Source organism: Hypanus sabinus, chromosome 30, assembly GCF_030144855.1.
Source record: "Hypanus sabinus isolate sHypSab1 chromosome 30, sHypSab1.hap1, whole genome shotgun sequence".
NCBI classification, from domain to species: domain Eukaryota; kingdom Metazoa; phylum Chordata; class Chondrichthyes; order Myliobatiformes; family Dasyatidae; genus Hypanus; species Hypanus sabinus.
In genome coordinates, this window is record NC_082735.1 from 33,218,515 (window position 1) to 33,246,159 (window position 27,645).

At 44.5% G+C, this 27,645-nt stretch overlaps 1 protein-coding gene and 1 pseudogene across 1 annotated transcript in view; one reads left to right on the forward strand and one right to left on the reverse strand.

Moving 5' to 3' along the window:
* Positions 1-27,616, reverse strand: part of LOC132383369 (F-box only protein 39-like) — a 42,025-nt gene extending 14,409 nt beyond the window's left edge. Inside the window, exons 1-3 of the mRNA XM_059954258.1 lie at positions 27,158-27,616; positions 19,198-19,770; positions 10,065-10,241 (exon numbers count right to left, since the gene is read on the reverse strand). Coding sequence (XP_059810241.1) covers positions 10,065-10,241; positions 19,198-19,770; positions 27,158-27,616 — 1,209 coding nt within the window. The remainder of the gene's footprint in view (positions 1-10,064; positions 10,242-19,197; positions 19,771-27,157) is intronic.
* LOC132383376 (leucine-rich repeat flightless-interacting protein 2-like) lies at positions 23,269-24,706 on the forward strand (annotated as a pseudogene).
* Positions 27,617-27,645: the final 29 nt, after the last annotated feature.

Genomic DNA, 27,645 nt, shown 5'->3' on the forward strand with positions numbered 1-27,645 from the left:
AGACCAAGAAGGTATGGTCAATGGAGATGGTGGAGCGCTTACAGGACTGTTTTGAGTTGGTTGACTGGACAATCTTCAGGGATTCATCTTCAAATCTGAATGAATATTCCATAATTGTCACCGACTTCATCAGGACCTGTATGGAAGAGAGAGCCTTCAAGAACATACTGACATACCCAAACCAAAAGCCATCAATGAGCCAAGGGATTCATAGTCTGCTGAGGGCTAGATCTGTGGTATTAAGACCGGTGATCCAAAACTATACAAGAAGTCCAGGTACAAACTATGGAAGGCTATTTTAAGAGCAGAGAACAATTCCAGTTGAGGTAAGAGATGGAATCAGATGCACATCAGCTCTGGCAGAGCTTGCAGGCCGTTACATCCTACAAAGCAAAACCTAACAGCATGAATAGCTGTGATGCTTCACTCCCAGATGAGTTCACCCCTCAAACAGGAGCCCACCAATGAGCACCAGGCCATGGTCATCTGCACCTTACTAACTCTGGGGATCTCCCATCCACTGCCAACAACCTTATAGTTCCCTTACCCCACACCTCCCATTTCTACCTCCTAGCCAGGATCCACAAACCTGCCTGTCCAGGTAGACCCATTGTCTCTGCTTGTTCCTGCCCCTCCAAACTTAAATCTGCATACCTCAACTCAGTTTTATCCCCCGTTTCAGTCCCTTCTACCTACATCTGTGACACTTCATGTGATCCGGATCTTTTTAACAACTTCAAGTTCCCTGGCCCCAATGGTTTCATTTTCATCACAGATGTCCAGTCCCTGTACACTTCCATCCCCCAACAGGGGGCCTTAATTCTCTCCGTTTCTTTCTAGATAACAGAACCAACCTGTTCCCCTCCACCACCACTCTTCTCAATCTGGTGAAATTGGTCCTCACTCTCAACAATTTCTCTTTCTGCTCCTCCCACTTCCTCCAAAACAAAGGCGTAGTCACGGGCATGCACATGTGTCCCAGCTATGCCTGCCTTTTTGTTGGCTACGTGGAAGAGTTTACGTTCCAAGTCTACGCTGGTATCACTCCCCAACTTTTCCTACACTACATCGATGACTACATTGGGGCTGCTTCCTGCACCCATGCTGAGCTCAAAGACTTCATCAACTTTGCCTCCAACTTCCACCTAGCCCTCAAATTTACCTGGTCCATTTCTGACATCTCCCTCCCCTTTCTCAATCTCTCTGTTTCTATCTCTGGAGACAGTTTATCCATGGATATCTTTTATAAACACACTAATTCTCACAGCGGCCTGGACTAAACATCTTCCTACCCCGTCACTTGTCCTCCTCCTCTCTCAGTTCCTCTGTCTTAACTGCATCTGTTCTCAGGATGAGGCTTTTCATTCTAGAACTAATGAGATGTCCTTCTTCAAAAAAGGGGCTATCCTTCCTCCACCATTAACACTGCCCTCACCCACACCTCTTACATTTTGCGCACATCTACCTTCAACCCATCCTCCCTCCACCACACCAGGGATAGTGTTCCTCTTGTCCTCACCTACATCCCAGTAGCGTCCACATCCAGCATATAATTCGCTGTAACTGCCGCCATCTCCAACAGGATCCCATCATCAAGCAAGATCGTTACGCTTTCCGCAAGGATCACTTCTTACATGACGCCCTTCTCCACTCGTCCCTCCCCACTGATCTCCCTCCTGGTACTTATCCTTGCAAACGGAACAAGTGCCATACCTGCCCCTACACCTCCTCCCTCACTACCTTCCAGGGCTCCAAACAGTCCTCCCAGCTGAGGCAAAACTTCACCTGTGAATCATCCACTGTACCCGGTGCTCCCAGTGTGGCCTCCTGTATATCGGTGAGACCTGTTATGCCTGCAGCCCCCTCCTTTGTGAGAATCGCAAGATCACTATTGGGTTGGGTCAGGAGACCCAGGAAATGAGAGAGGGACGTGCGGAATGTCTCGCTCCCCCGGTGATATAAAGCTATGGGAAACGGCCATTGTCTCTGGATGCCGAACTTGTGTATTGCCATACTGGGCTACGTGGAAGCCCTCAGGCAAAGTGGGCTGATTGAGGGAGGGATTGCATCACCCCCAACCTGATTGACATCTGAGACCCTGTGAGTCAGGATAAAAGAGGGTCTGTGGGAACAGCCCCTCAGACGCATCAGAAGAAACGCTAGCAATCCCGTAATAGTGGAAGCCATTGGAAGGAGGCCACGTGCATTCAGCTCCGTTTGCCCAGAACTGGTGGCTTGTACCACGGAAAATGGCTTTTAGCTAACAACGGGGAAACCAACTCCCCACGACTCAAAGGATTGACATCATAAAAGACCTGGGCAAGTTTAACCCGTCTTCCTCTCAAACCCAAAAACGCTGCAGCTTGAACGAACTAACAGTGACTTTTATATTTCCATCGGACAATACATTATCCCCTAGACAACGATAGAGCTATTTCTTATTGATTATTATTATACCCGCGCTTTTAGATTTAGTGTTGACGACGTGTATTATCTGTATGTTTGCAATGATCTTATTTTTGTGCCCCCTTATCAATAAATACTGTTAAACATAGTACCATCAGACTTCAACGGACCTCTCTATCTTTGCTGGTAAGTGACCCAGTTATGGGGTTTCGTAACAAAATTGGGGTTCTCGTCTCGAGATTTGACACCAAGTTGGGGGGGCCAGTGAACCGGGCTCGTAAGTCCAAACTTGGATCTGGTTACACGAGTAGCCAGACGGGAAACCAGCAAAGATGGACATGGGTGAATTTATAGAAAACCCGACTCTGGAAGCGCTAGAGGCGGCCACCAAATCAGACTTGATAAGTTTGGCGAAGGGGTTAAACCTCGCAGAGGTGAGGTTGTCAATTAAAAAGTGTGAGGTGCGAAGGGCAATAACACAGTATTATATTGGGAAGAATGTGTCTGCAGCTGAGGTATTGGAAAATATCCCTGAAAAGGTACCAGCCAGTGGGACGGCTCAGTTAGAGTTGGAGAAATTAAAGTTGGAACATGCAATTAAGTTAAAGCAGCTGGAGGCAGCTGAGAAGCAGAATGAACGAGCCGAGAAAGAGAGGGAACGAGCCGAGAAAGAGAGGGAAAGAGCCGAGAGAAAGAGGGAGTATGCGCTCCAGCAAAAGGAGTTAGAGGTGAAACGGGAGCAGGAATGAGCTGAGAAACAAAGAGAGCATGAACTTCGGTTAAAACAGCTGGAAGCAGCTGAGAAAGAGAAAGAAAGAGCTGAGAAGGAGAGAGAGAGTATGGGGAGGCAGAGAAACAGAGGAAACATGACTTGGAGATGGAGAAGTTATGGCAGGAGCCACGAGTTCAGGGGTCAGACCGAGAGGAGCGGTTCAATGTTAGTCGAGAGTTGAGGTTAGTACCTCCGTTCAAGGAGATGGATGTTGATAGTTATTTCTTGCTTTTTGAAAAGGTGGCAGTGAATCAGAAGTGGCCCAACGATCAGTGGGTGGCGTTGTTACAAAGTGTGTTAAAAGGGAAGGCACAGTGGGCATATATGGCGTTGTCCATGGAGGAGGAAGAGGGGGAGAGTTATGACAAAGTAAAGGTGGCCATTCTCCAGAGTTATGAGTTAGTACCGGAAGCGTATCAACAAAAGTTCAGAAATTTAAAGAAAGGGTGGAATCAGACGTATACCGAGTTTGCCTATGAGAAGGGTGTGCTCTTGGACTGTTGGTGCACAGCAGGGATAGTGGAAGAGGATTATTGGCGTCTCAGGGAGTTAATTCTGATTGAGGAATTTAAAGGTTGTGTTTTGGAGGACATCCGGATGTATTTGAATGAGAAGCCGAATAAGTCCATCTCAGAATTTGCTAAGTTCGCAGATGAATATGCCCTAACCCACAAGACAAAGTTTTCCTCGAATAAAAGTTCCCAGAGAGACCGTGGGAACGATCGAGAAAGTCCACTGGCTGAGGCAGAGGTCCCGCTGGGAGCTAGTGGTAAGGTTAAGGGGGAAAGGCCAGACAGCCAGAGATTTCCGGGCTTGACCTGTTTTAATTGTGGAAAGTGGGGACATATTGCATCTCGGTGCTTTGCTCCAAGAAAAGAGACAGGAAAAGGGAAAGCAGCAGTCCCTATCGGATGTGCCGTGGTAATCAGTAAATCGACAAGAGAGCCCCGGGTAGACAGAGTACGAGAAGGGTCTGAGACTTGTATGTCAAATGGAACCGTGTCTGTGAGAGAGGGAGACCCACCAGTTCCCGTATGGATCTGGAGAGACACGGGGGCTGAGATGTCGTTGATCAGCAGTAAGGTACTAGAGTTTGGTCGCAAGACGAAAGTGGTAGCTGTGAAAGGAATAAGCAAAGGGACAGAAATGGTGTCCTTACATAAGGTCATTATGGATTGTGAGTTGGTGTCTGGACCAGTTGAAATAGGGGTGCGATCAGACTTCCCGAGAACTGACGCGGACGTCCTTCTCGGTAACGATTTAGCAGGTGGTAAGGTTTGGGCAGCCATGACGATGGCAAGCCGACCGGTGAGTGCAGTGGCCCCGCCCCTAGATTCCCAGATCTACCCCGCATGCGCGATCACTCACAGCATGTCAAGAGAGGCAACTGAGAACGGGAGCAGTTTAAATCCGGCCAGTTCCGATTTGGCCGAGACGTTTTTACCGACCCTGTACCACGAGGGTTTAGAGGGTGGTAAAATGAAGAGTAGTAAAGTGAAAGAGGGTAAGGGAGAGGAGGTAGACCCGCCCTTAGCGAGGAGAAAAGTTTCAGAGGCAGATGAGACACAGCTAGAGCTGTTAAAAGGTTCAGGGTTGGACCTGGATGATCTGTCTGGGTTGGCAGGACTGTTTGAAGAAGTTGAAAATGCTAGATGTGTTCCTGATCATGAACTGAGGGCAGTCCTAGATGAAAAGGGTGCCCTTACCTTGAAGAAGTCTGCTGGGTTGGCAGATGAGGTTGTTTCAGCCCGCGGGGTTGAGTTTACTCCGGAAGGGAGTTGCCCAGAGAGTAGCTGGGAGAATCAGGGGAATTTAGAACTTGGACCGGGTACGGGTATTGAAAGCCTGAAAGAGGCCAATGTCCCGTTTGAGTGTGTCCAAGATGGGGATGCACGTGGTACTGAACCTAGTAATGGAGCTCAGAAAAAGTCTGGGGTATTTGATTCAGTTGAAGGGGACGGCCATCCTTGTGGGTCAGATAGACTTGGATCAGTGAAGAAAGGGTTAACTTTGGTAATAGTGGGAAGTGAGAGTTCCCAGGTGTTTATGCTCGAAAGTGTGTTAAAAGTTAATGCGGAGCTCAAAAATGGGGAGATAAATATTATTATTGAAGGAAACAGGAAATATGTAGTTCCCAAATTGAATGAAGAAATTTTAAACCATGCGGATCGCTTACAGATTAAGCGGGAGATGGCAGGGGGCCCCCGTGCTATTGTTATTCCAGAGTGTGGTGTGAATAGGCAGAATTTGAAATCCTGCTTGAACAAAGAGTTCGAACTGAAAACACATAGCCTGAAGGGTCCTGAAGAGAGGGCTAGCAACCTGTGTAAAATTAAAGAATTGGGTGGAAATTCAGAAGATGGTCTAAGCACGGGACACGGTGTTGATAAAATAACCCCTATGAAAGAGGCGGGCGAGTGTTTATTTCGCCAAGGTACCCAAGCTCCCCCCATGGGAACTAACCGGAAAAGAGGCGATGGTTAATGGGGACACCAGTTTTAAATAGCAAAAGCCGGTTGTACGGGATTTCGACAAAGCATGTGAATAATAAAGACAACTCCATGGAAGCCTGCCTGTTAAGTTTGAAAACAACAGAAAGATTAGTATTTGCATGAACTCTTGTAGATACACATAAGCTAAGATCACAACTCCTTAGTTTTGTTTGCTGAAGGAAAGAAATAAAAATAGGTGGTTATTAAATTGAAGCCTGATGCTACAAGACTTTAGTAAGGTACAAGATGTTAAGATATTAAAGGAAGTGACACTGTAATCGTTAACTGTTTGGATGCTGAATTGAATGTATAACTGTATTACTCTGTAGTGAAAAGGAAAAGTTTTTGTATTGTGTTAGATTCAAAAATCCTGTCAGATTCTGTACTACTTCGTTTTAACTGCTGGTGAAAACGCGTTGAAGAAAGGGGGTATTATGAATGTACATACTCATTTATACTGTTACGCTTGCAGCCCCCTCCTTTGTGAGAATCGCAAGATCACTATTGAGTTGGATCAGGAGACCCAGGAAATGAGAGAGAGGCGTGCGGAATGTCTCATTCCCCTGGCGATATAAAGCTACGGGACACGGCCATTGTCTCTGGAAGCCGAACTTGTGTATTGCCATACTGGGCTACGTGGAAGCCCTCAGGCAAAGTGGGCTGGTTGAGGGAGGGACTGCATCACCCCCAACCTGATTGACATCTGCGACCCTGTGAGTCAGGATAAAAGAGGGTCTGTGGAAACAGCCCCTCAGACGCACCAGAAGAAACGCTAGCGATCCCGTAATAGCGGAAGCCATTGGAAGGAGGCCACTTGCGTTTGGTTCCGTTTGCCCAGAACCGGTGGCTTTTACCACGGAAAACGGCTTTTAGCTAACAACGGGGAAACCAACTCCCCACGACTCAAAGGATTGGCATCATAAAAGACCTGGGCAAGTTTAAACCATCTCTCTCTAAAACCCAAAAACACTGCAGCTTGAACGAACTAACAGTGACTTTTATATTTCCATCGGACAATACATTATCCCCTAGACAGCGATAGAGCTATTTCTTATTGATTATTATTATACTAGCGCATTTAGATTTAGTGTTGACAACGTGTATTATCTGTATGTTTACATTGATCTTATTTTTGTGCCCCCTTATCAATAAATATTGTTAAACATAGTACCATCAGACTTCAACGGACCTCTCTACCTTTGCTGGTAAGTGACCCAGTTACGGAGTTTTGTAACAGACCCGACATAGATTGGGAGACCACTTCACCAAGCACCTACACTCTGTCCGCCAGAAGAAGAAGGATCTCCTGGAGGTCACCATTTCAATTCTACTTCCCATTCCCATTCCAACATGTCAGTCCATGGTCTCCTCGACTGCTGTGATGAGGCTGCACCGAGTTTGGAGGAGCAACACCTTATATTCTGTCTGGGTAGGCTCCAACCTGATGGCATGAACATTAATTTCTCTAAATTCCAGTAATTGCCCCCCCCCACCCACCTTCAGCATTCCCATTCTCATTTCCCTCTCTCACCTTTTGTCCTTACCTGCCCATCGCCTCTCTCTGGTGCTCCTCCCGCTTCCCTTGGCCTTCTACCCTCTCTTATCGGATTCACCTTTCTCCAGCCCTTTATCTCTTTCACCCATCAGCCTCCCAGCTCTTTACTTCACTCCTCCCCCCTCCCAGTTTCCCTAATCACCTACCACCTCGTACATATTCTTTTCCTTCCCCACCTTCTTGCTCTAAATTCTCATCTTCTTTTTCCAGTCCTGATGAAAAGACGGCGCAAAACATCTTGTGTTTATTATTTTCTATAAATGCTGCTTGACCTGATGAGTTCCTCCAGAAAGATTGCAAGAGAGCCATGCAAAAGGGGTACTCATGTTTGACGATGAGAAGTACCTATCTTTGCTTGGATTTCCAGCATCTGCAGATTTTCTTGTCTCTGACTTCTTTTTATTGGATCTTACCAAGTATCTACTAATGCACAGTCCAATAACCACTTGGGAGCTGTGGTGCGGTTACTTGGGTGCAAAATGTGCTGACTGCCCCCACACGTTCCTTTTAAATTCTCTGTCCCCCTTTGTACAAGCCAATGTCTCCTTGGGATCCATGCTGCGCAAAATGGGTCAACTGCCCCCGTTCTCTTCTTTAAAATTCTCTCTTCCTCTGCGCATAGGTTGCAATGGTGAAACTGATACACCATCAATAACTCACTCTGAGACATAAAGGCGAGATATCGGCTTTTATTGACTGGAAGAAGGAACAAGCAGTGGTTGACCACCATACTACATCCTGGAGACTGAGAGACCGGGCTCAGGCCTCAACCGCCTTTATACAGGGGTCTGTGGGAGGAGCCACAGGAGCAGTCAGCAGGGGGCGTGTCCAGACAGGTATATGTAGTTCACCACAGAAACCCTGTCCTGTTTATCTACACTTTGGAACACTTTAAATAGAAGATAATTGCTTGGCATTATTTATCCGTGCATAACTACTGCAATTAATTTTTCCTCACACTTAGAAAAATACAACCTGCTCTAGCATAAATACACCTACTATAGTTTAGTAGGTGAATTTAGGAACTGACACACTGTTTTCATTCGCTAGATAGGTATTTCTCATCCTCGAACATGAGTACCCCCTTTGCATGGGTCTTTCACAATCTTTCTAACAAGTTTCATCAGATCTGCAGAATTTTTTTTAAATAAGCATTGCTGTAAGCACTGTATGTGTGGACTGACTCAGGTAGCTTGTTAAAAATACCTTCATGCACACAAAGGCTTGCCCGTCATAAAGCAAGGTTTCACTTTTTTTGAAAGCGGAAGAAAGATGAGTGTAAGTGAAATCTTTTGCAGTCCACACGTGGCTTCAAGGGATATTAGCTACTAAGCCCAATTAAATACAACAGCCAGGGATCAGTACTTGCTATCTTAATATCTACCTTTTTTTAAGCATTTAGATTAAAGTTCAAGATTCAAATTAAATTTATTATCAAAGTAAATATGCGAGATGATATACAGCTCAGAGATTCGTTTTCTTGTGAGCATACTCAATAAATCCAAAAACCACTATAGAATCAATGAAAGACCACGCCAACAAGGTGGACAAACAACCACAGTGCAAGTACAAAAAATAATAATAGTAGTAATAAATAAATAGGCAATAAATATAGAGAAAATGGGATGAAGAGTTCTTGAAAGAGAGTTCAAAGGTTGTAGAAACAGTTTGGTGATAGGACATGTGAAGTTGAGTGAAGTTATCCCCTCTGGGGATAAGAGCCTGATCGTTGAGGGGTAGTAACTCCCTGAACCTGATGGTGTGGGTCCTGAGGTTCCTGTACCTTCTTCCTGATGGGAGCAGTGAGAAGAGAGCACGGCCAGGTGGTGGAGATCATTGATGCTGCTTTCTTTATATATTTTCAACGGTGGGTTGTGCCAATCAACTATGTGTAATGTTTCACCTTGGGAACTGTCATTTATCTTCTTCAATATACTTTTCTTGGTGTTCTGAAGCTTATTGCTATAGAGCAGAGAAACGATTAGCATAACTCACAGGGATCGCTGCAGAAATAGGTGAGTCTGAGGTCTGAATCTGTCTGGACAGACAGCAAGACTTAAGAATAAATAACTGAGAGAAAGCCATAGATGACTGAGGTGAAGCCAATGATCCCAAGAGTGGGAGTAGGTTGATACCATGAAAGAGAGGTTGTTGTTCCACCTTATGGCGCATCAGGCAACAATCTTGCTGTTTCTTGAGCACTGATGAAAAGCGTGCAAAGGAGCTGGCTGGAGTTGAACCCGGGACCATTTGCCTTGTCTGGTGTGGATGCCTCTACACCATCAGCTGATAGAGTTCAATGCGAAATCTAAAGTATATCACGATTTGTATAGTACTTTGGCAAGAAGGTATTTTCTCAGTGATCTGATTTCCACCCATTTTTAATTAACCTAACAATCCTATTCTTTAACAGACACTGTGTTGGCCTGAAACATCAACTTTTTCTTCCTTTTCATGGATGCTGCCTGACCTGTTGAGTTCCTAAAACATCTTGTGGGTGTTATTCTGGATCTCCAACATTGCAGAAACTCTTTTGTGTTTATAGAGGTGTAAAGGTTCAATGCATAATCAGAGCATGTATGCAGGATAGAACTCTGAGAACTGTCTTCTCCAGATAGCCATGAAACAAAGAAAAAATAACTCCTCCCTAACACAAAAAAAGAAAAAGAAACAAGAACTCGGGAACCTCAAACCCACAACCCCGCCCTCACAAAAACTAGCATATCGCTCACACAGAGAAAGAATAAACGCAACGTTAACATCAAACCCCTGACCTACTCTCTCGCACACAAGAAACTAACAGAGCCTACTATATTATAATCCTATTAGTCGCTCCTACCTTGAGAGTGCGGAATTTGGATTTTCCCTCCAGACGATACTGTAGAAGGTTCTCAATAAATTTAATGCTAAGGAAAGCCCAGATCCTCATGTAGTACAGCCGCTCACAGGTTAACACCAACTGCAATAGTTCATCGTCAATTCGTTCATGACTATTATTAAATTCCAGTGTCAGCTTCTGGTGAGAAAAATCACACATCACATTAGGGGCGGGCACTTATACACAAATCTGCATGTTACATATGAACAAAAGAAGTCGTTAGTATGTGATTGAGATTATCAGCAGTTTTTCTAACGAATTACAAGACCAAAAGGAAACCAGACATACCGAAACCAACAAATTCATTCACATTTAGTGTTGCAGATGTAAAATTGGCATCTGTCTCAAAATTTAGTTGGCTAATGGTGTAAATTTTTGGCTTAAGGCCACCAACATTTTTCCTTGCTTCTCATGTTCATTGCAGGGTGAAAGGGCTATCAACTTGGCAACCAGAACATTGTAATTTCTACTGAATCAGAACTACACTCAGTGGCCACTTTATTAGTTACACTGGCACATGTGCTCGTTAATGTAAATATCTAATCAGCCATTCATGTGTCAGCAACTCAATACTTAAAAGCATATAGACGTGGTCAAGAGGTTCAGTTGTTGATCAGACTGGGAAAGAAATGTGATCTCAGTCACTTTGATTGTTTATGCTAGACGAAGTGGTTTGATTATCTCAGAAACTCCTGATCTCGTCGGATTTTCACGCCCAACAGTCTCTAGTCATGGGTTGAGCTGTTCATCGATCTTGGCAACTTACATGTAAAAGTTTCATTGCCATACAAGGAGGCATCATCAGTGCACTGTTAAATTGTGCTGTGTCCTCTGAGCACTTGGAAATAGAGGTCTCACCACGATCAACAGTGAACTGGTGATGCCTCCTCATATGGTGATGGAACACTTAGAAGGAAATTGCCAAGACTGGAGAATAACTCAACCCAACTCGTCAACCACCCGAGCTACACATTTTCCAAATTATTTCCAGGCTCTGGAGATTCCGGAGACCAGTGCGAGAAACAAAACGTCCAGTGAGTGGAAGTTCTCTGGGTGAAAACTCCTTGCTAATGAGAGAGATCAGAGGAGAATGGCCAGACTGGTTCAGGCTGACCTGAAGGTGACAATAACTCAAATAACCACATGTTATTCTTTGTAGAGATCGCTAAGAGCACCAAATTTCATGGTGTTCACCTGGCAGAGAATCTCACCTGGTCAACACCAGCTCCATAGCAAAGAAAGCCCAGCAACATCACTACTTTCTACGAAGGCTGAGGAAAGTCCATCTCCCACCCCCCATCCTCATCACATTCTACAGGGGTTGTATTGAGAGCATCCTGAGCAGCTGCATCACTGCCTGGTTTGGAAATTGCACCATCTCGGATCGCAAGACCCTGCAGCGGATAGTGAGGTCAGCTGAGAAGATCATCGGGGTCTCTCTTCCCACCATTACGGGCATTTACACTACACGCTGCATCTGCAAAGCAAACAACATATTGAAGGACCCCGCGCACCCCTCACACAAACTCTTCTCCCTCCTGCCATCTGGCAAAAGGCATCAGAGCATTCAGGTTCTCATGACCAGACTATGTAACAGTTTCTTCCCCCAAGCTGTCAGACTCCTCAATACCCAGAGCCTGGACTGACACCAACTCACTACCCTCTACTGTGCCTACTGCCTTCTTTATTATTTATTGTAATACCTGCACTGTTTTGTGCACTTTATCCAGTCCTGGGTAGGTCTGCAGTCTAGTGTAGTTTTTTTCTGTGTTGTTTTTACGTAGTTCAGTGTAGTTTTTGTATTGTTTCATGTAGCACCATGGTCCTGAAAAACATTGTCTCGTTTTTACTGTGTGCTGTACCAGCAGTTATGGTCGAAACGACAATAAAAAGTGACTTGACTTGACGTGACAACGGCAGTGTCTGGAAGAGCATCTCTGAATGCGGAACACATTGAAGCGGATGGGCTACAGTAGCAAAAGACCACACCGGATTCCATTCCTCTACCTAATAAAGTGCCCATGGAGTTCCGGCAATATTCCAGCATACAAATATTCATCTTACTCTCCTCACCCTTCTGCGTTCCAAAAACTCACAGGCCTCTCAGAATTTTTTTTAAAATGCACCGTCTCTGCCTTAAGTTGATGATGTTTTAATTTTAAACTAATGTCTGTTTTTAGATTCTTCCAAATGAGGGAATACCCTCTCCGTGCTGACTTTGTTTAAAACCCCTCAGGACTGTTTATGTTGTAATCTTTCCTTTTCTCCTTTCAGTCTTCTAATCCCCAGTTAATACAAGCCTTAGCTTGTCTAACTATCTCACGAAACTTATTCAAGGAAGAGACTAGTAAAATGTCTCAGAACCGCCTACAGTATATTTACATTTTTTTCCTCAAAAATGACAAGTACCGGATCTAGTAACGCAGATGTGATCTCAATTTTATAATGTGCTGTAATTTTGTGCCCAGTTCCCCTCGGAAGAGGTGCAAACATTCTTTTAGATTTTCACTCACAAGGTGCTGGAGGAGCTCAGTAAGTCAGACAGCAATCTCTGGAAGGGGATAAACAGTCGACGTTTTGTGCTGAGACCTTTCATCAGGACTGGAATGGGAGCAGAAGCCAGAAGCCTTTCCCCCTCACCTGGACTCACCTACGTCACCTGCTAGCTTGTGCTCCTTCCCCTCCCCCCTGCCACACTATTCTGTATTTAATACTTCAGTAATATTTGAGCAATCTTGTGTGTTTGTATTTATTGTCCTGAAGAAGGGTTTCAGCCCCAAAATGTCAACTGTTTATTCCCCTCCATAGATGATTCCTGACCAGCTGAGTTCCTCCAGAACTTTGCATGGGCTGGCTCAAGAGTTCCAGCATCTGCACAATCTCTTGTGCTTACTCTGCCAGATGTCCTTATTCTTCAAAACAATTGCAAACTAGTCATTTGCAATTGTGCACGAGGCCACCTAGCTATCTCTGCTTCTCAAAGCCCGCCAACCCATTGCCATGCAAATAACATGTTTCTTGTATTAGCTCTTCCCGCAAAGTCGATAATTGCTCCCGTGAGAGATTGTTGCCAATTCTCGGGTCAAAGAGAAAAGCAGCACAACAGACTTTTAACACTGTAAATCAGTGAGTCGTTTTACGTCTCCCCTCTCGCTGTGAAAGGTGGCTGTCTGTGAAGGGAAAGGATTTCAGGATATATATTGCATATATTCCCCTGACATTAAATTGAACTGTTGAAACTATGACTATGTTACACCATAGTGTTGTACTGTGGTTTGTGCCTTGGCCCTGGATTAATTCATGTGTAGTTAGAAGTAGTTGTTCCTTTTCGTACCTTGTGTCGCATCAGGCGACATTTTTTGCCATTTCTGTAGCATTTGACTTCTTTTTAATGAAGCCAAGTTGCTAGCTCGACACTCAACACGGATGGAAAGCGTGCAAGGAGCCGGCCGGATTCGAACTGTGGCCCACTCGCCTCAGAGTCTGGTGCTGATGCCAATACACCACCGGCCGGCTCCTTGTGTATTTGTGTATAGTTGAATGACTTCACTTTCAAACGTTACCCTTGAGCTATTTGTTTACCAAACACAGCACAAAACTTAGATCACGTCATTCACTTAAATTATGGACAGCTGTAGCCCAGAACCCACTCTGTGGCAAACTACATTACAAATTACATTTCTCAGTGAGGGCCCATTCAATCTCTGTCTCCTGACTCTCATTACATTACCCTACACTATGAATTTCTAGTTTCCCTACTAACATTTGACGAAACATCTTCATATATCTTCTGGAGGTGGGCTGCATCCCTCCTGAACATTTCTTTTTCAATATTTTTATTGATTTCTTACATAAAAGAAAACAGAGTACAGTAGAATATATAATATATATCAATTACAATATATTGGAATCACAAATATAGTCTCATTATCCCATATCCATATAAATTTAAACATAATATTGAAAAGAGATGATTTTATTATAGAAAAAAATCTAAACTCAGAAAAAAAAACAGCTGTTTGGTTAAAAACATTGACTGTCCATTTCCTTGGGTGCTGCCTGACCTGCTGATATCCTCCAACCTTTTGTGTGTGGATTTCCAGTATCTGCAGAATCTCTTGAGTTTATAGCGTTCTAATTTGTTCTGTATCTTATTTAAATACATAATTTGTTACTTAGGCAACACACACAAAATGCTAGTGGAACACAGCAGGCCAGGCAGCATCTATAAGGAGAAGCACTGTTGAGGTTTTGGGCCGAAACGTCGACAGTGCTTCTCCCTATAGATGCTGCCTGGCCTGCTGTGTTCCACTAGCATTTTGTGTGTGTTGTTTGAATTTCCAGCATCTGCAGATTTCTTTGTATTTGCATTTGTTACTCAGTTTGTCTTTTTTATACCTTTTTAACTATTTCCATAAACTCGGGCTGATGGGGGCAGGTGCTTAATTGGGCTAAAATGTACTGGTCCAAAGGTGTCCCAATTACCAGTATCCTCTGTAGCCATATGAAGTCAAATTAATTTAGCACAAAATGGAAAAGGTTCTGCAGGGTAGTGATAATTGTCTGTGTACGTCTTGTCCAGTCCTGAAAAAGGGTCTTGGCCCAAAACGTCAACTATTTATTGCTGCCTGACCTGCTGAGTTCCTCCATCATTTTGTGTGTGTTGCTGTTCCTTTCAGCATCAGGCAGAAACCTTGCCATTTCTTTAGCATTTTTGTCTGTTTTTTACGAGGCTAAGTTGTGAGCTCGACACTCAGCCCAGCACAGATGGAAAGCGGGCAAGGAGCTGACCGGATTCGAACCCAGGACCACTCGCCTCAAAGTCCAGTGCAGATGCCACTATACCACCTGCCGGCTTTTATTCTGTGTGCATTGTTCCATATTTCCAGCATCTGCAGAATCTCTTATGCCTCTGAAGTACTGCAAATAGTTCACGGCAGCAACTGTGGAAAGAGAAACAGTGACCTTTCCACAGTGAAGACCCTTCCTCAGAACTGGGAAAGAGAAGATAGAAGAGGCAAAATCACTTTGATTTCTTTCTTTCCCAGTTCCTTCAAAGGGTTCTGAACCTGAAGTGAAAATTCTGTTACTCTCTCCACAGACATTGCCTACCAAATCTTTCTAATGTTTTGTGTGCTTATGTCATAAGCTGATGGCACCAGAGAGATCCCTGGTACCGTCTGTAAATGGTCAAATCAGTCATAGATCAGCCCCTTCTGATTGAGGGCAGTTCCGGATTTTTATTAATTTACATAATTATTACTCAGAGTTCTAGTCGCCCCACTATAGAGAGGATGTTGAGGCTTTGGAGAGGGGACAGAAGAGGTGTACCAGGATACTGCCTGGTTTAGAGGGCATGTGTATCACAAGAGGCTGGATAAACGTGTTGTTTTCTCTGGAGCGGTGGAAGCTGAGGGGAGATCTGATAGAGGTTTATAAGATTATGAGAGGCACGGGTAGAGTGGACAGGGAATATCTGTTTCCCAGGGTTGAAACATCTAATACCAGAGGGCATTCATTGAAGGTGAGAGGGGGTGGGTTCAAGGGGGAAGTGAGGGGTAAATTGTTCACTCAGAGTAGTGGATGCCTGGAATGCACTGCCTGATATGGTGGTAAAGGAAAATATTTTAGAAACTTTTAAGAGACATTTGGATAGGCACATGGATGTAAGGAAGATGGAGGGAGATAGACTTGGTGTAGGTAGGAAAGATTAGTATTGGGGTTTTTTTTTATTTGTTTGTTAGCTGGTTAGCACGACATTGTGGGCCGAAGGGCCTGTCTAGGCTATACTGGTCCATGTTCTATGTGGTTAACCCCCTAATTAAATCCTGGCCTAATCACGGGACAATTTACAATGACCAATTAACCTACCAACCGATAGGACTTTGGACTGGGGGAGGAGACAGGGGCACCCAGAGGACACCCACACAAACACGGGAAGAACATACAAACTTACTGACAGAGGACGCAGGGATTGAACCTCAAACTGCAACGCCCCAAGCTGTAACAGCATTGTGCTAACCGCTGCGAGAGCACGGTGCCTCAGGTGGGACTTCTGATTCTCACTTGGGCTGGGGAAACCCGAAGCGAGGCGAGTCTAGTTGCCATCGGCCTGCAGTGTTTTTGTGAATGTGCTCCAGAGAACGGGAAAGGACTACCTCTGCCTTTAGAAGAGAGTTTCCCTCGCCTCCAGAGCCTGACATCAAGGCTTCTTGTGTCTGCTTGGAAAAATTTCCCCTGCCCCTTCAAATAAAAACAGAAACTTGGGCACCCAGTCACCTTTATAAAAGCAGTCAGCGTGGTGTTTACAGCCAGTTGATGGTGTAATGAAATCAGCACCGGACTTTGAGGCAAATGGTCCCAGGTTCAAATCTGGCCAGCTCCTTGAACTTTCCACCTGTGCTGGGTTGAGCATTGATCTCGCTTGTAAAAAACAGACAAATGCTAAGGAAAAGGAAAGATTGCTGCCCAGGGTGTCACAAGGCGCAGATAGGAACAACCCTGGTGTTCACAAAGCCTTGTAAGTGACTCAGCTCCACATTAAGAAATACTTCCAGGGAAATAGCGCTGAAGACAACAGGATGCGATCTCCAAGTTGGCTCCCAGCACTGAGAGTGTCATAGTGATTTCAGCATTTAGGCTGTGCATGCGCTGGTCAAACTGAGCCAGAATTTGCAAGGAGGACCCCAGGCAACTTACATACACAACTTGTGGTCAAACCTAAAGAGTTTCCGAATGTGCAAAACTCATTCCTTCACTGAATCAGAGCCTCTGCAACCACTCCCTGCGTTGCACAGAGGGAAGGTGGTCCCTGAACCTCCTCCTTTGGGCCTTTTTAATCAATCCCATCAATGTTCAGAAAGGAAATGGAGACAAAGTCAGTAGATTTCCCCCACCCCATGAGCTGGTCCCCAGTGGCCTTGTGGGGTTTCACCAGCAACGTTTTCTCCAACATTAGTCCAAGCACGTACAACATTTCCCCACAAATAACCATCTTTAAATGAAGGTTCTGACTCCCTTCTCTGGACTCAAATATCATCAAGACCTCCTGACTAACACCCAAGGGAGCACTGTTGCCCAGAAACAAGTGAGCCAGCTGTAGGAATACCAAGAGCAGACCAAGACAGGGTAAAAGTTGATATGATTTCACCAGTGAGAGACAAAGCTATAAAATAAGGAGGATAGAAAAATATTTTGAAGATTGAGGAATTGAGGGTTACAGGGAACTAGAAAAGGAAGAAGAATAGAGGCCAGTATAGTTCAACCAAGGTCACATTGAATGCTGAGTCTTTTCTTGCTCCTGTTTAGTTGTGTTCTCATGCTAGTGACACTCAAGTCTTGAAAATTTATATTTTAAAAGAAAGCTTTACAAACTGCTATGGAGGACAGGGACAGAGTGTGTGTGTGCGTGTGTGTGTGTGTGCGCGTGTGTGTGTGCATGTGTGCGTGCGTGTGTGCGTGCATGTATACATGTACACGCCCAAGACTTTTGCATAGTACTGTATTACTTAGCAATCTTTAATTAACTTTGTGGCATGGCATTTAATCAATTTTTGTGTATTAGAAGACTATGGTCTTCGCAAATAAAGCTTCCATCAAAACATATTCTTCTCAATGAAAATCACGTTGCGTAATATTTCCAAGATTTTATTTTTTTTTAAAGGATAGTCTCTCTGCTGGGCACTTTCTATGTGGCCAGTCACATGTGGAGCAGTACAGTACTTGTAAAGAATTTCACTGGAGAGGATCTGGCATCCGAGTGGGCACCCAGTATCATCTCATGCTCACTGCCCATGAGAGGTGACTCAATTGTAATCAACAGCAAGAGCCCTGGTTTCTCTCCTGTCAGTTCAAGGCCAGGGTCACTAGCCCAGGCTGGCTTTCTGATGTGGCCGGCTCATCACTTCTGCCAGCTCACGCGCCAGCCCCAATGTGAAGGTTATTGTAAACTTCATGAATGTGGGCCAGCAGGGTAGCATAGATATTACTAGGACACTATTACCACTCGGGGCGTCAGGAGTTCAGAGTTCAATTCCAGCGCCCTCTATGAGGAGTCTCTGCACGTCCTCGCCGAAGAAAGTGTGCCTTTTCCTCAGGTTTCCTCCTACAGTCCAAAGACGTACCAGTTAGGTTAATAGGTCATTGTAAATTATCCTGTAATTAGGATCGGGTTAAGTCAAGGTTGTTGGTGATTACTAGGGCGTTGTGACTCAGAGGGCCAGGAGGGACTATTCCACACTCTCGAAATAAATAAACAGAAATATTCTCAGCGTTTTCCCAAACTTAACATATACAACAAACTTTATATAGTAAACATATTAAGAGATTGTGCAGATGCTGGGAATCCAGTGTAACACGCACATGAAGTACTGGAGGAAAGCAGATCAGTGGAGAGGAATAGACAGTCAACATGCCAGGTCAGGACCCTTCATCAGGACTAAACTTTATGGTGCATCTGAATGGGATCTGCTTACTCCCATTGATGTTCATCAGATCCACACACTCAAAACACTGGGAACCTCAGCAGGTCAGGGAGCATCTATAGGAAGGAATAAACAGTCAAAGTTTCATCAGGACTGGAAAGGGGGGTGGGGATGAATCCAGAATAAGAAGGTGGGTGGAGCGGAAGGAGGACAAGTTAGAAGGTGATAGGTGAAGCCAGGTGGGCAGGAGGTGATGGGTAGCAACAGTAAAGGGCTGGAGAAGAAGGAATCTGATGAGGGAGAAGATTGGACCATGGGAGAAAGGGAAAGAGGAGGGTCACCATGGTGGGGGGTGATAGGTGAGAAGAGGTAGGAGGGGGACCAGAGTGGGGAGGAGGAAGGGCAACATTTAACAGAATTTAGACATGGCAAAGGGTATGCCATCAGATTGGATGAAATGCAAGGTGTTGATCCTCCAACCTGAAAATGGCCTCATCACGGCCGTAGAGGTGGCCATGGACCAACGTGTCGGAATGGGAATGGGGACTGGAATTAAAATAGCTGGCCACTGGAAAATCTTCCTTGTTGAGGATGGAGAGTTCCTAGTTTGTCAACATCACATTGCAATATCCCAACACTAATCTTTATCGCACCCACAAACAAGTTCCTACCTGGAGGGTACTCTTGTAGTGTGGAATCAGATTGGACAGGGTGGGTTTCATGGCCCAGTCTGGGTCACTGAAGTAACAGCTCCTGAAGTTTAAGCTCCTCACTGGGATTTCTGGCACCAGGATTCGAGTCAGGCGATCATTCTTCATTATGAGCTCAAAATAAAAGTTGACTTTCAGGCTGCTAGCGCGCTTGGCAAGTTTAGACCAGGAGAGCCCCCATATAACTTGGTTGTGAGGGTCATGGATATGGCACTTGATGTTCATGGTCCGCAGGCTCTGACAGCAACTTTCACACAGGGTGTCCAGGAGGTCGTCTGAGATACAATTGTAATTGATCGAAATGTGCGTAAGCTCACAGAAGTTGCGAATGATTTTTGGGAAGGTGGGGTTCGCATAGATGGCTAGGTGATGGCTGAAGAAGTCTTCGATGTTGAGCTCAGAAACGGAGCTCCTGGTCCTCTGGTGGATCAGCGAGTTCAAGATGGTAAAGCCCTGCTCCATATCCAGCCGAGCTCCTCTCAGGTTGAACGACTGAAGGTGGCTGCACTCGCGACGAAGGAAAAAGTTCAGGCTCTTTAACAGAAGGAAATCTCGATTACAGCATATAGATTCTTCAACGGCATAACAGTATGATAAATCCTACAATGAAAACTTTGCAAATTCCCAAACTTGGCCTGTGATCTAACTTACTGCCTGTTAGGCCTCTGGCATTTAGGTCAACAATGAAGACCCTCCATCCCTGTCTGACTGTACTATCACACACAGATATAAAAGGATTCTGTATTTCAGTTTCAGTAACAATTTTTTGATCAGTTAGCCCTGAACTGAACCCCCAAACCAGGTGGACCACTCCTAGTCCGGCTTCTACCCTTCGACCTGTTTGGCATGGGTGACCCGACCAAGAGCCAAAGCGTAAAGCCCTGACTTCAGGCAGCAGAGCTCCCCGGGTCATTGAGGCACGCAAGCCTCCAAACCCTACAACAAGGTTACGGTCCTCTTGGAGGCTTTTGATCCAAGTTTTGTCTTTATTGGTAATTACCCCAAACTGAGAATCATCAGTATTGTGCATTAAGTCATCACTATGTTTTGTTGTTATGCAAAACCACTTTATATGACTTTAATAGTGTGTTTGCAAATACCTAAAGTGAGATTATCCAGTTTTGTACAGGATGTGCAAGGCGTGCCCATCATTGGAATGGCTGGTATTTATTGTCCATTCTGATTGCACATGAACTTCTAATCAGAGTAGACATTTACTTTGTTTTGAGATACAGTGATTACCTTCAAGCCTCACTGCCTAGCAACCCCTGACTTAAATCTAATCTGCTCGCGACTTTACAGCTTAGCACATCTACATGAAACACTGATATAAAACAGTATCCATCATCAGGGACCCCCAGCATCCAGGCCGTGCTCTCTTCTCACTGCTGCCGTCAGGTAGAAGGTACAGGAGCCTCAGGACTCGCACCACCCAGGCCGTGCTCTCTTCTCACTGCTGCCATCAGGTAGAAGGTACAGGAGCCTCAGGACTCCCACCACCCAGGCCGTGCTCTCTTCTCTCTGCTGCCATCAGGTAGAAGGTACAGGAGCCTCAGGACTCACACCAGCAGGTTCAAGAAGTTTCAGTAAAAAGGGGATAACTACACTCACTTACCCCTTCATTGAGATATACACACAAGCAATGGCTTCACTTTAAGGACACTTTGTCTTAGTATTTCATGCTCTCGTTATTTATTTATATTTGCATTTGCACAGTTTGGTATCGTCTGCACTCTGGTTAATCTTTCATTGATCCTGTTATAGTTACCCACAGAAAAGTGAATCTCAGAGTTGCATATGGTAACATACATGTCCTTTGATCATAAAGTTTACTTTTAACTTTGAGCTTCAGACAATTTACGATGACCAATTAACCGACTAGCCAGTAGGTCTTTGGACTGGGGGAGAAAACTGGAGCACCCGGAGAAAACCCCCGATGTATAAGACTTCTTACAGATGACGTGGGAATTGAACTCTGAACTCTGACATCCCGAGCTATAACAGAATTGCACTAACCACTGTGTTACTGTGGCCCTGGAGGCCAACCATGGTGCCGAGGCTCAGAGATACCCAGGCTAGTGGGATGGGAGAAAGATGACCTTTAACGAAGAGATGGGAAGTGTTGCACTTGGATAGGAAAAATGAGAAGAGGTCATCTAAACTAGAGGGCAGAACTCTGAAAAGGGTTAAAAGAATGGAATAACTGTGGGGACATGAGCACAGTTTGTTAAAAGTGGACACCAGTTAATACAAGGCACTGCATTTGAAAACAGGAGTGCAGAACCCCAGAAAGTCATGATGAACCCTATCACTTTGATTTGCCACAGGGTTCTGTCCTCCAGGGTTTCGGGGCTCAGCTCAAAGGTAACAACCCTGAGGGGTAAAACAAAACTGTTACAGAAACAGCAATGAAGAATCTGTGTGCAACGGTATTCCCGAATCCCCACCTAGGACTTGCATGACTGACGGTAGCAAAAACCAAGATGAAGGTACCCACACAATGAAGGAAGCCCTGAGCACCGCCAGAGATGGAGGACCTTCATTGCTGTCCGAAATGCCAGCAGCAGAGCAGACAGTAAGTAAGTAAGTCAGTGATGGTGGAAGCATTTAAGAGGCTTTTAGAGAGACACATGAATGTGCAGAGAATGGAGGGGACTGGATCATGAACAGCAGAAGAGTTTACGTAGTTCTTGGCTGAAGGCACTGTTCCTGTGCTGTACTCTTTATTCAATAACAAATGTAAATAAATGTGCTGATCTTCTATTAATACCTAGTGTGTGACCTCGGTCATCTAATATGAATAGGCAAATAATAAGGGCATGGAAGTATATATTCAAGCATTCAAAGTGCATTTATTATCAAAGAATGGATGTAGGGTACTGAAATTCATCTTCCCCAAGCAGCTACAAAACAAAACCCACAGAACCTGTTCAACCATTACTCTCATTTCACCTTTCTGACAGTTTTCCATCTAGATTCACAGAGCCGAAGGCAAGACATTTGCAGATTTCTACAGATGTACCACGTGGTTGCACCTCAGGGGTGGGGGAGGCCGCAGCACAGGATCGGAAAAAGCTGCAGAAACTTGTAAGCTCAGTCTGCTCCATCATGGGCACTAGCCTCCCCAGCACCCAGCACACCTTCAAACGGCGATGCCTCAAAAAGGCGGCGTCCATCATTTATGGCTCTATGACCCTGATGCACCATCAATAACTCACTCTGAGACGTAAAGGCGAGGTATCGGCTTTTATTGACTGGAAGAAAGAACAAGCAGTGAGTGACCACCACACTACATCCCGGAGACTGAGAGGCCGGGCTCAGACCTCAATCGCCTTTATACCGGGGTCTGTGGGAGGAGCTACAGGAGCAGTCAGCAGAGGCATGACCAGACAGGTATATGTAGTTCACCACAGACCCAGAATTCATCTTTTCCTCTTCGAAGAGGAGGTACAGGGGCCTGAAGACACACATTCAGCGTTTCAGGAACAGCTTCTTCCCCTCCATCATCTGATCTCCGAGTGGTCAATGAATCCCTGAACACTACCTCAGCATTTCTCCTTTCTTTTTGCACTACTTAATTAATTTAATTTTTTTAATATACTTATTGTATAGTTTTTATTATTACATATTGCATTGTGCTGCTGCCACAAAGACAACAAATTTCATGACATATGGCGGTGATATTAAACATAATTCCGATTCTAAGGTCCAGAGAAATCAATTAATAATTTCACTGAAGTAAATTAGTGGGCAACAGTACTTAGAAGATGAAGTCAGGCTAAAAATCTGATGTCAATAATTCTTGTGGCTGGTTCCCGGCGCCGGAAGTCGAGTGCACGCACATAGGGGTGTGAGGGAGGTGACGTCGACTTCGGACAGCCGACTGTCAAAGCAGCGAAGAAAAGAGCACTGGTTGTGGTTCGCGGGCAATGTCCGAGCTCACAACCATGGAAGGGAGCACCTGTTCAAATTATATTTGGTTCTGCGGTCCTGAATGTCCTAGGAGACATTGGATTTAATCATTTGGAGAAAATGGGGACACCAGGTGCTGGAAGAAAACGGACACCAATCAAAGATAGGTTCTCAGCGGAAGATGACGCACTGAGCCATAATGCCAGAGAGGCAGAGGCCAGGCTTGCAGCGAAACGTGCGGCCCGAGCAGAGGCAAGAGATATTCGTATGAAAGAACTGGAGCGGCAGCAGAAGGAGTTGGTTGAGAAGACGGAATTATTTTCTCGACCAGCATCTCGAAATGCAGTTTCAGGATTGTCCGCAGCCACACTGTCCTCCCTTGGAGGAGCTTCCTCACGACGAGGCAGTGGGGAGATGAGTAGTATTCTGGATCCAGATGTTTCACTTAGTGAAATGCGGGATTCCTTATCGGAAGTAGAAGGGAAATATAAAAAAGCAACAGTTTCCAATGCACAACTTGACAATGAGAAATCAAATCTTGTCTATCAAGTGGACACCCTAAAAGACGTTATTGAGGAGATAGAGGAGCAGATGGCAGAGCTATATAGAGAGAATGAGGAAAAATCGAAGGAACTGGACTGACAGAAACATATGTGTAACATGTCACAACATAAAATAGAAGAATTAAAAGAAGGTATTCGGCAAAGAGATGAACTGATAGAGGAAAACAAGTGTCTACACCCTCATGAGGGAAGTGTTTGATCTGCAGGAAACTATCAACTGGAAAGACAAAAAAATTGGGAAACATGGTTTCGTGATTATCCCAGTAAGTACACCAAATGGTGATGTAAACCATGAACCTATTGTTGGTGCAATTACAGTTGGGTCTCAAGAGGCTGCACAAGTACTTGAAAGTGCTGGCGATGGGCCACTGGATGTGCAGCTAAAGAAACTGGCTGATGAAAAGGAAGAATTACTTGCACAGATCAGAAAACTGAAATTGCAATTGGAAGAGGAACGACAGAAAAACTCTAAGATTGAGAATGTGCTCACAGATTCTGATCGATTAGAAAATGGCACAGATCTACAAATTCTTGAAATGCAGAGAGATGCAAATCGGCAGTTGAGTGAATATAAGTTTAAACTTTCTAAAGCTGAACAGGACATAGCCACTGTGGAACAAAATGTTGCCAGACTTGAAGGGCAGTTACATAGGTATAAAACAGCATCAGAAAACTCTGAAAAAATAGAGGATGAACTTAAAGCAGAAAAAAGGTTACAGCGAGAGTTGCGATTAGCATTGGATAGAAATGAGGAAATGGAAATGACCAATAGCCACTCTCTCAGCAATAGAGATCACAGAGAAAATGCATGGCATCTTAAACTAACAAAACCTCCGGATGTTCCAATTTATAGACCTTTTCTATTGGCCCAGCCACTATTAAATCCTGAAACATGTTTATTTATATGGCTCTGGATTTATAAACGTAGACAAACTTTTGTAATTTATGAGATAACGAAGACATCACCTAATGTCTACATGTTTGATCATAGTTAATTATGTTACCTTGTAGCTCGCTGGGTTAATTATACTCTTTGTTGGGCTGTGTTCTTGGTATGACTAATTAGCATGTAAATATGAATTGTTATAGCTTTAGTACATCAGAATGATTTACCTTTCGGCTGCTGAGAAGTATAGTGGTTGCTTAAAGGACTGTATGAATAGAACTGATACAGAAGAAAACTTCACAAGTTCCTTTTGAAAAATCGGCTACTGTTTAATGGTCATAATGAATCACCACTACACATTTCAAGTGCCTTTTCTATGGTGTAGTGAAGATTATCTTGCTTTTGTTACCTAATTAACAACATGTACGGACTGTTCATTTGGTCTAAAGTAATATAATCCGTCTTTTAAAAAGTAAACATGCAAATTTCTGGAACAAGTATTTGCCAAAAGTGACACTTGATTTTCTATAATTAACATTCTAAAGAATTATGTACAACTTACTCTCATAAATAAATGGACTATAGGTAAGTGATGAATCAGTTTCAACCACCGTATTATGTATTTCAAAACACAAGAGTGGCAACACTCCTTACTATGTTCATTAAAGAAAAGCAAATGGAAAATTATTTCTTTTGCTCTATAAAGCTATTGGACTGCATCTTCAAAACATTGCTTATGTTCCTTGTTTGTAAACGTTTGGTCTTTTCAAGAAAACAGGCTTGTGAGTGAGGGTTTTGACATTAAATGTAACCGTGGACACGTTATATGGCATAAATAAAATAAATAGATGGATTCTTGTGGCTGTCAGCTTTAATTAATTTGCTTATTGCATCCGCACACCTGAAGCAATTTTTCTTCCAGCTCGATGTAAACCAGAAGATGAATAGAGAATGCTACATATCAGAGAACAGAGAATCGTTCTGGTAAGCTCTTAAGGAACCACCCCAGGCTGGGATAGCCTACAAATGTGTAACCTCACTACTGCTATGGTAACAGCTGAAGTGGCCAGCACAGTAGCTTAATGGTTAGCAGCACTTCGAGGTATTCTGGAGTTATGGAATATAGCAAATATTAATTCCAACAGCAACCAGTCTTCAGGTCTGAATGTGGACTGTAGATTGAATTTAGAATACAACTCAGAACAATGGTACTCTTGGAGCTACAGACTGGGGTTAGTTGCAAACCAAGAAACACCCCCCCCCCCCCATTGACCTGCAATGTCTGCATATGCATGAAGGCAGCTTAGAGGCAATGGTGATTAACATTCACTTTTGGTGTCTGAAGATTTGGGCATGTGTGAAAACTATATGTAATTCAAAGGAAGCATTGTAGATACATTGTGACTATAGAATTGTCTTGCTGTTACCTTTGATCTTTAGCATACAAAAATGTCATGTAATATTGGGTCAAGGAGCCTCTTCTAAGAGTGTGTCAAGTATGATGCTGTGGCGACCCATTTCCTGGCACATCCAAACCGACTCACAATTAGATAGCCTACGGGGGTTTGCGAGCACAGAGCTTTGGAGCCTCTGCGCCATGGGGGGCAGGTTGAGGGAGGCTTAAAAGTGAGGCTGAAGATTTCGAATAAAGTTTTTTCCTTCGACTGCAGTTACTGACTCCGTGTCGTAATTTTAGCGCTGCGTGTAGCACACCGCTACAATGCCTACTTATGTGCTGATTAAAGACTCCTATATCACCAGCTTCAGTGTCTCTCTGGTGACTTTGATCACAGTCACAACAAGCCGATCTCTTTACAGTAGCAGTGCCCCGGGTTCAATTCCCGATGCTATCTGTAAGGAGTTTGTAAGCTCTCCACAAGACTGTGTGGGTTTCCTCCAGATGCTCTGTTCTCTTCCCACAGTCCAAAGCTGCACTGGTTAGCGCATTAATTGGTCATTATAAATTATGCTAGGGTTAAATTGGGGGTTGCTGGGTATCACAGCTCAAAGAGTCAGAGGGGCCTATTCCGGGCTGTATCTCAATAAATAAAGAATATTATTTGTATTTATATCACATTAATGTTCTTAACAGTTCCAAAATAAAACTGATACTGAGCCAAAGATGGTGAGGTGTGGGAATCCCTGGGCAGAAGAGACAGAGAGGAGAAGAGGAATGGTGTGCTAGGGCTCAGGTACAGAAGGACACACCACAGACTGTCCCGGAGGTCAACAAAGGCACGGCAAAGGAGGTGCAGGGTAGGAAGAGAATCAGAAGAGGCTGAAAGATGAGAAGGTGTCAGAGGAAGGTGATACATTTGCAAACCAGAAGAATTAGAATGTCGCGTGTGTGGGGAAACTAGGCTGTGCGGGTCAGAGGCACGGGATACCTGTGACATCGTGAAGGAAGGGAACTGGGACTGAGGAGCTGTAGATTCATTCAACCCCCCACCCCCGAAAAGGTTGAGCACAACCGAGTCATTATACTGTCAGATTATGAACAAAACTATTGGAAAGCGTAAATCAGCAGATTGAAATGTGTATTCCTCCCTTGAGGTGGTACCTTTAGGAAGGCGTTCCTGACAGAAGGCCTCCACACCAGTCGGTCCAACTCCAAATGTTGCATGGTGAAGGACTTTAGCCGATTGTTCTCATTCCCTAGACGTGCCAAGAAGCTCCTCATTGTAACCTGGAATCTCCGGGTCAGCAGGGAGTTGTACGGATTCATGAACCTGATCTCGCAGTTCACCAGGTACCTTCCAAACTTCTTGGCATACCAGATGGCCGACTCGTACTCAATCCGCCGATATTTGGACGGTCTCCCGCTGAAGGTGAAGGTCCTGGATCGCCAGAGAGCTGGCGAATGCATCACTTGGTTCCAGCATTTACACACCAGTGCTGCCCGGACTCGGTCCTGATCTCCAAGCCACCGGAACACCTGTCTCAGGGATAATTCTGGCAGTTCACTCCAATTTCTTGCATCTGCAGACTGATCGTGGGGTATCTCCATCCCTTCAGTCATGTTGAAACCTGAGGGTAACAGTAATTATA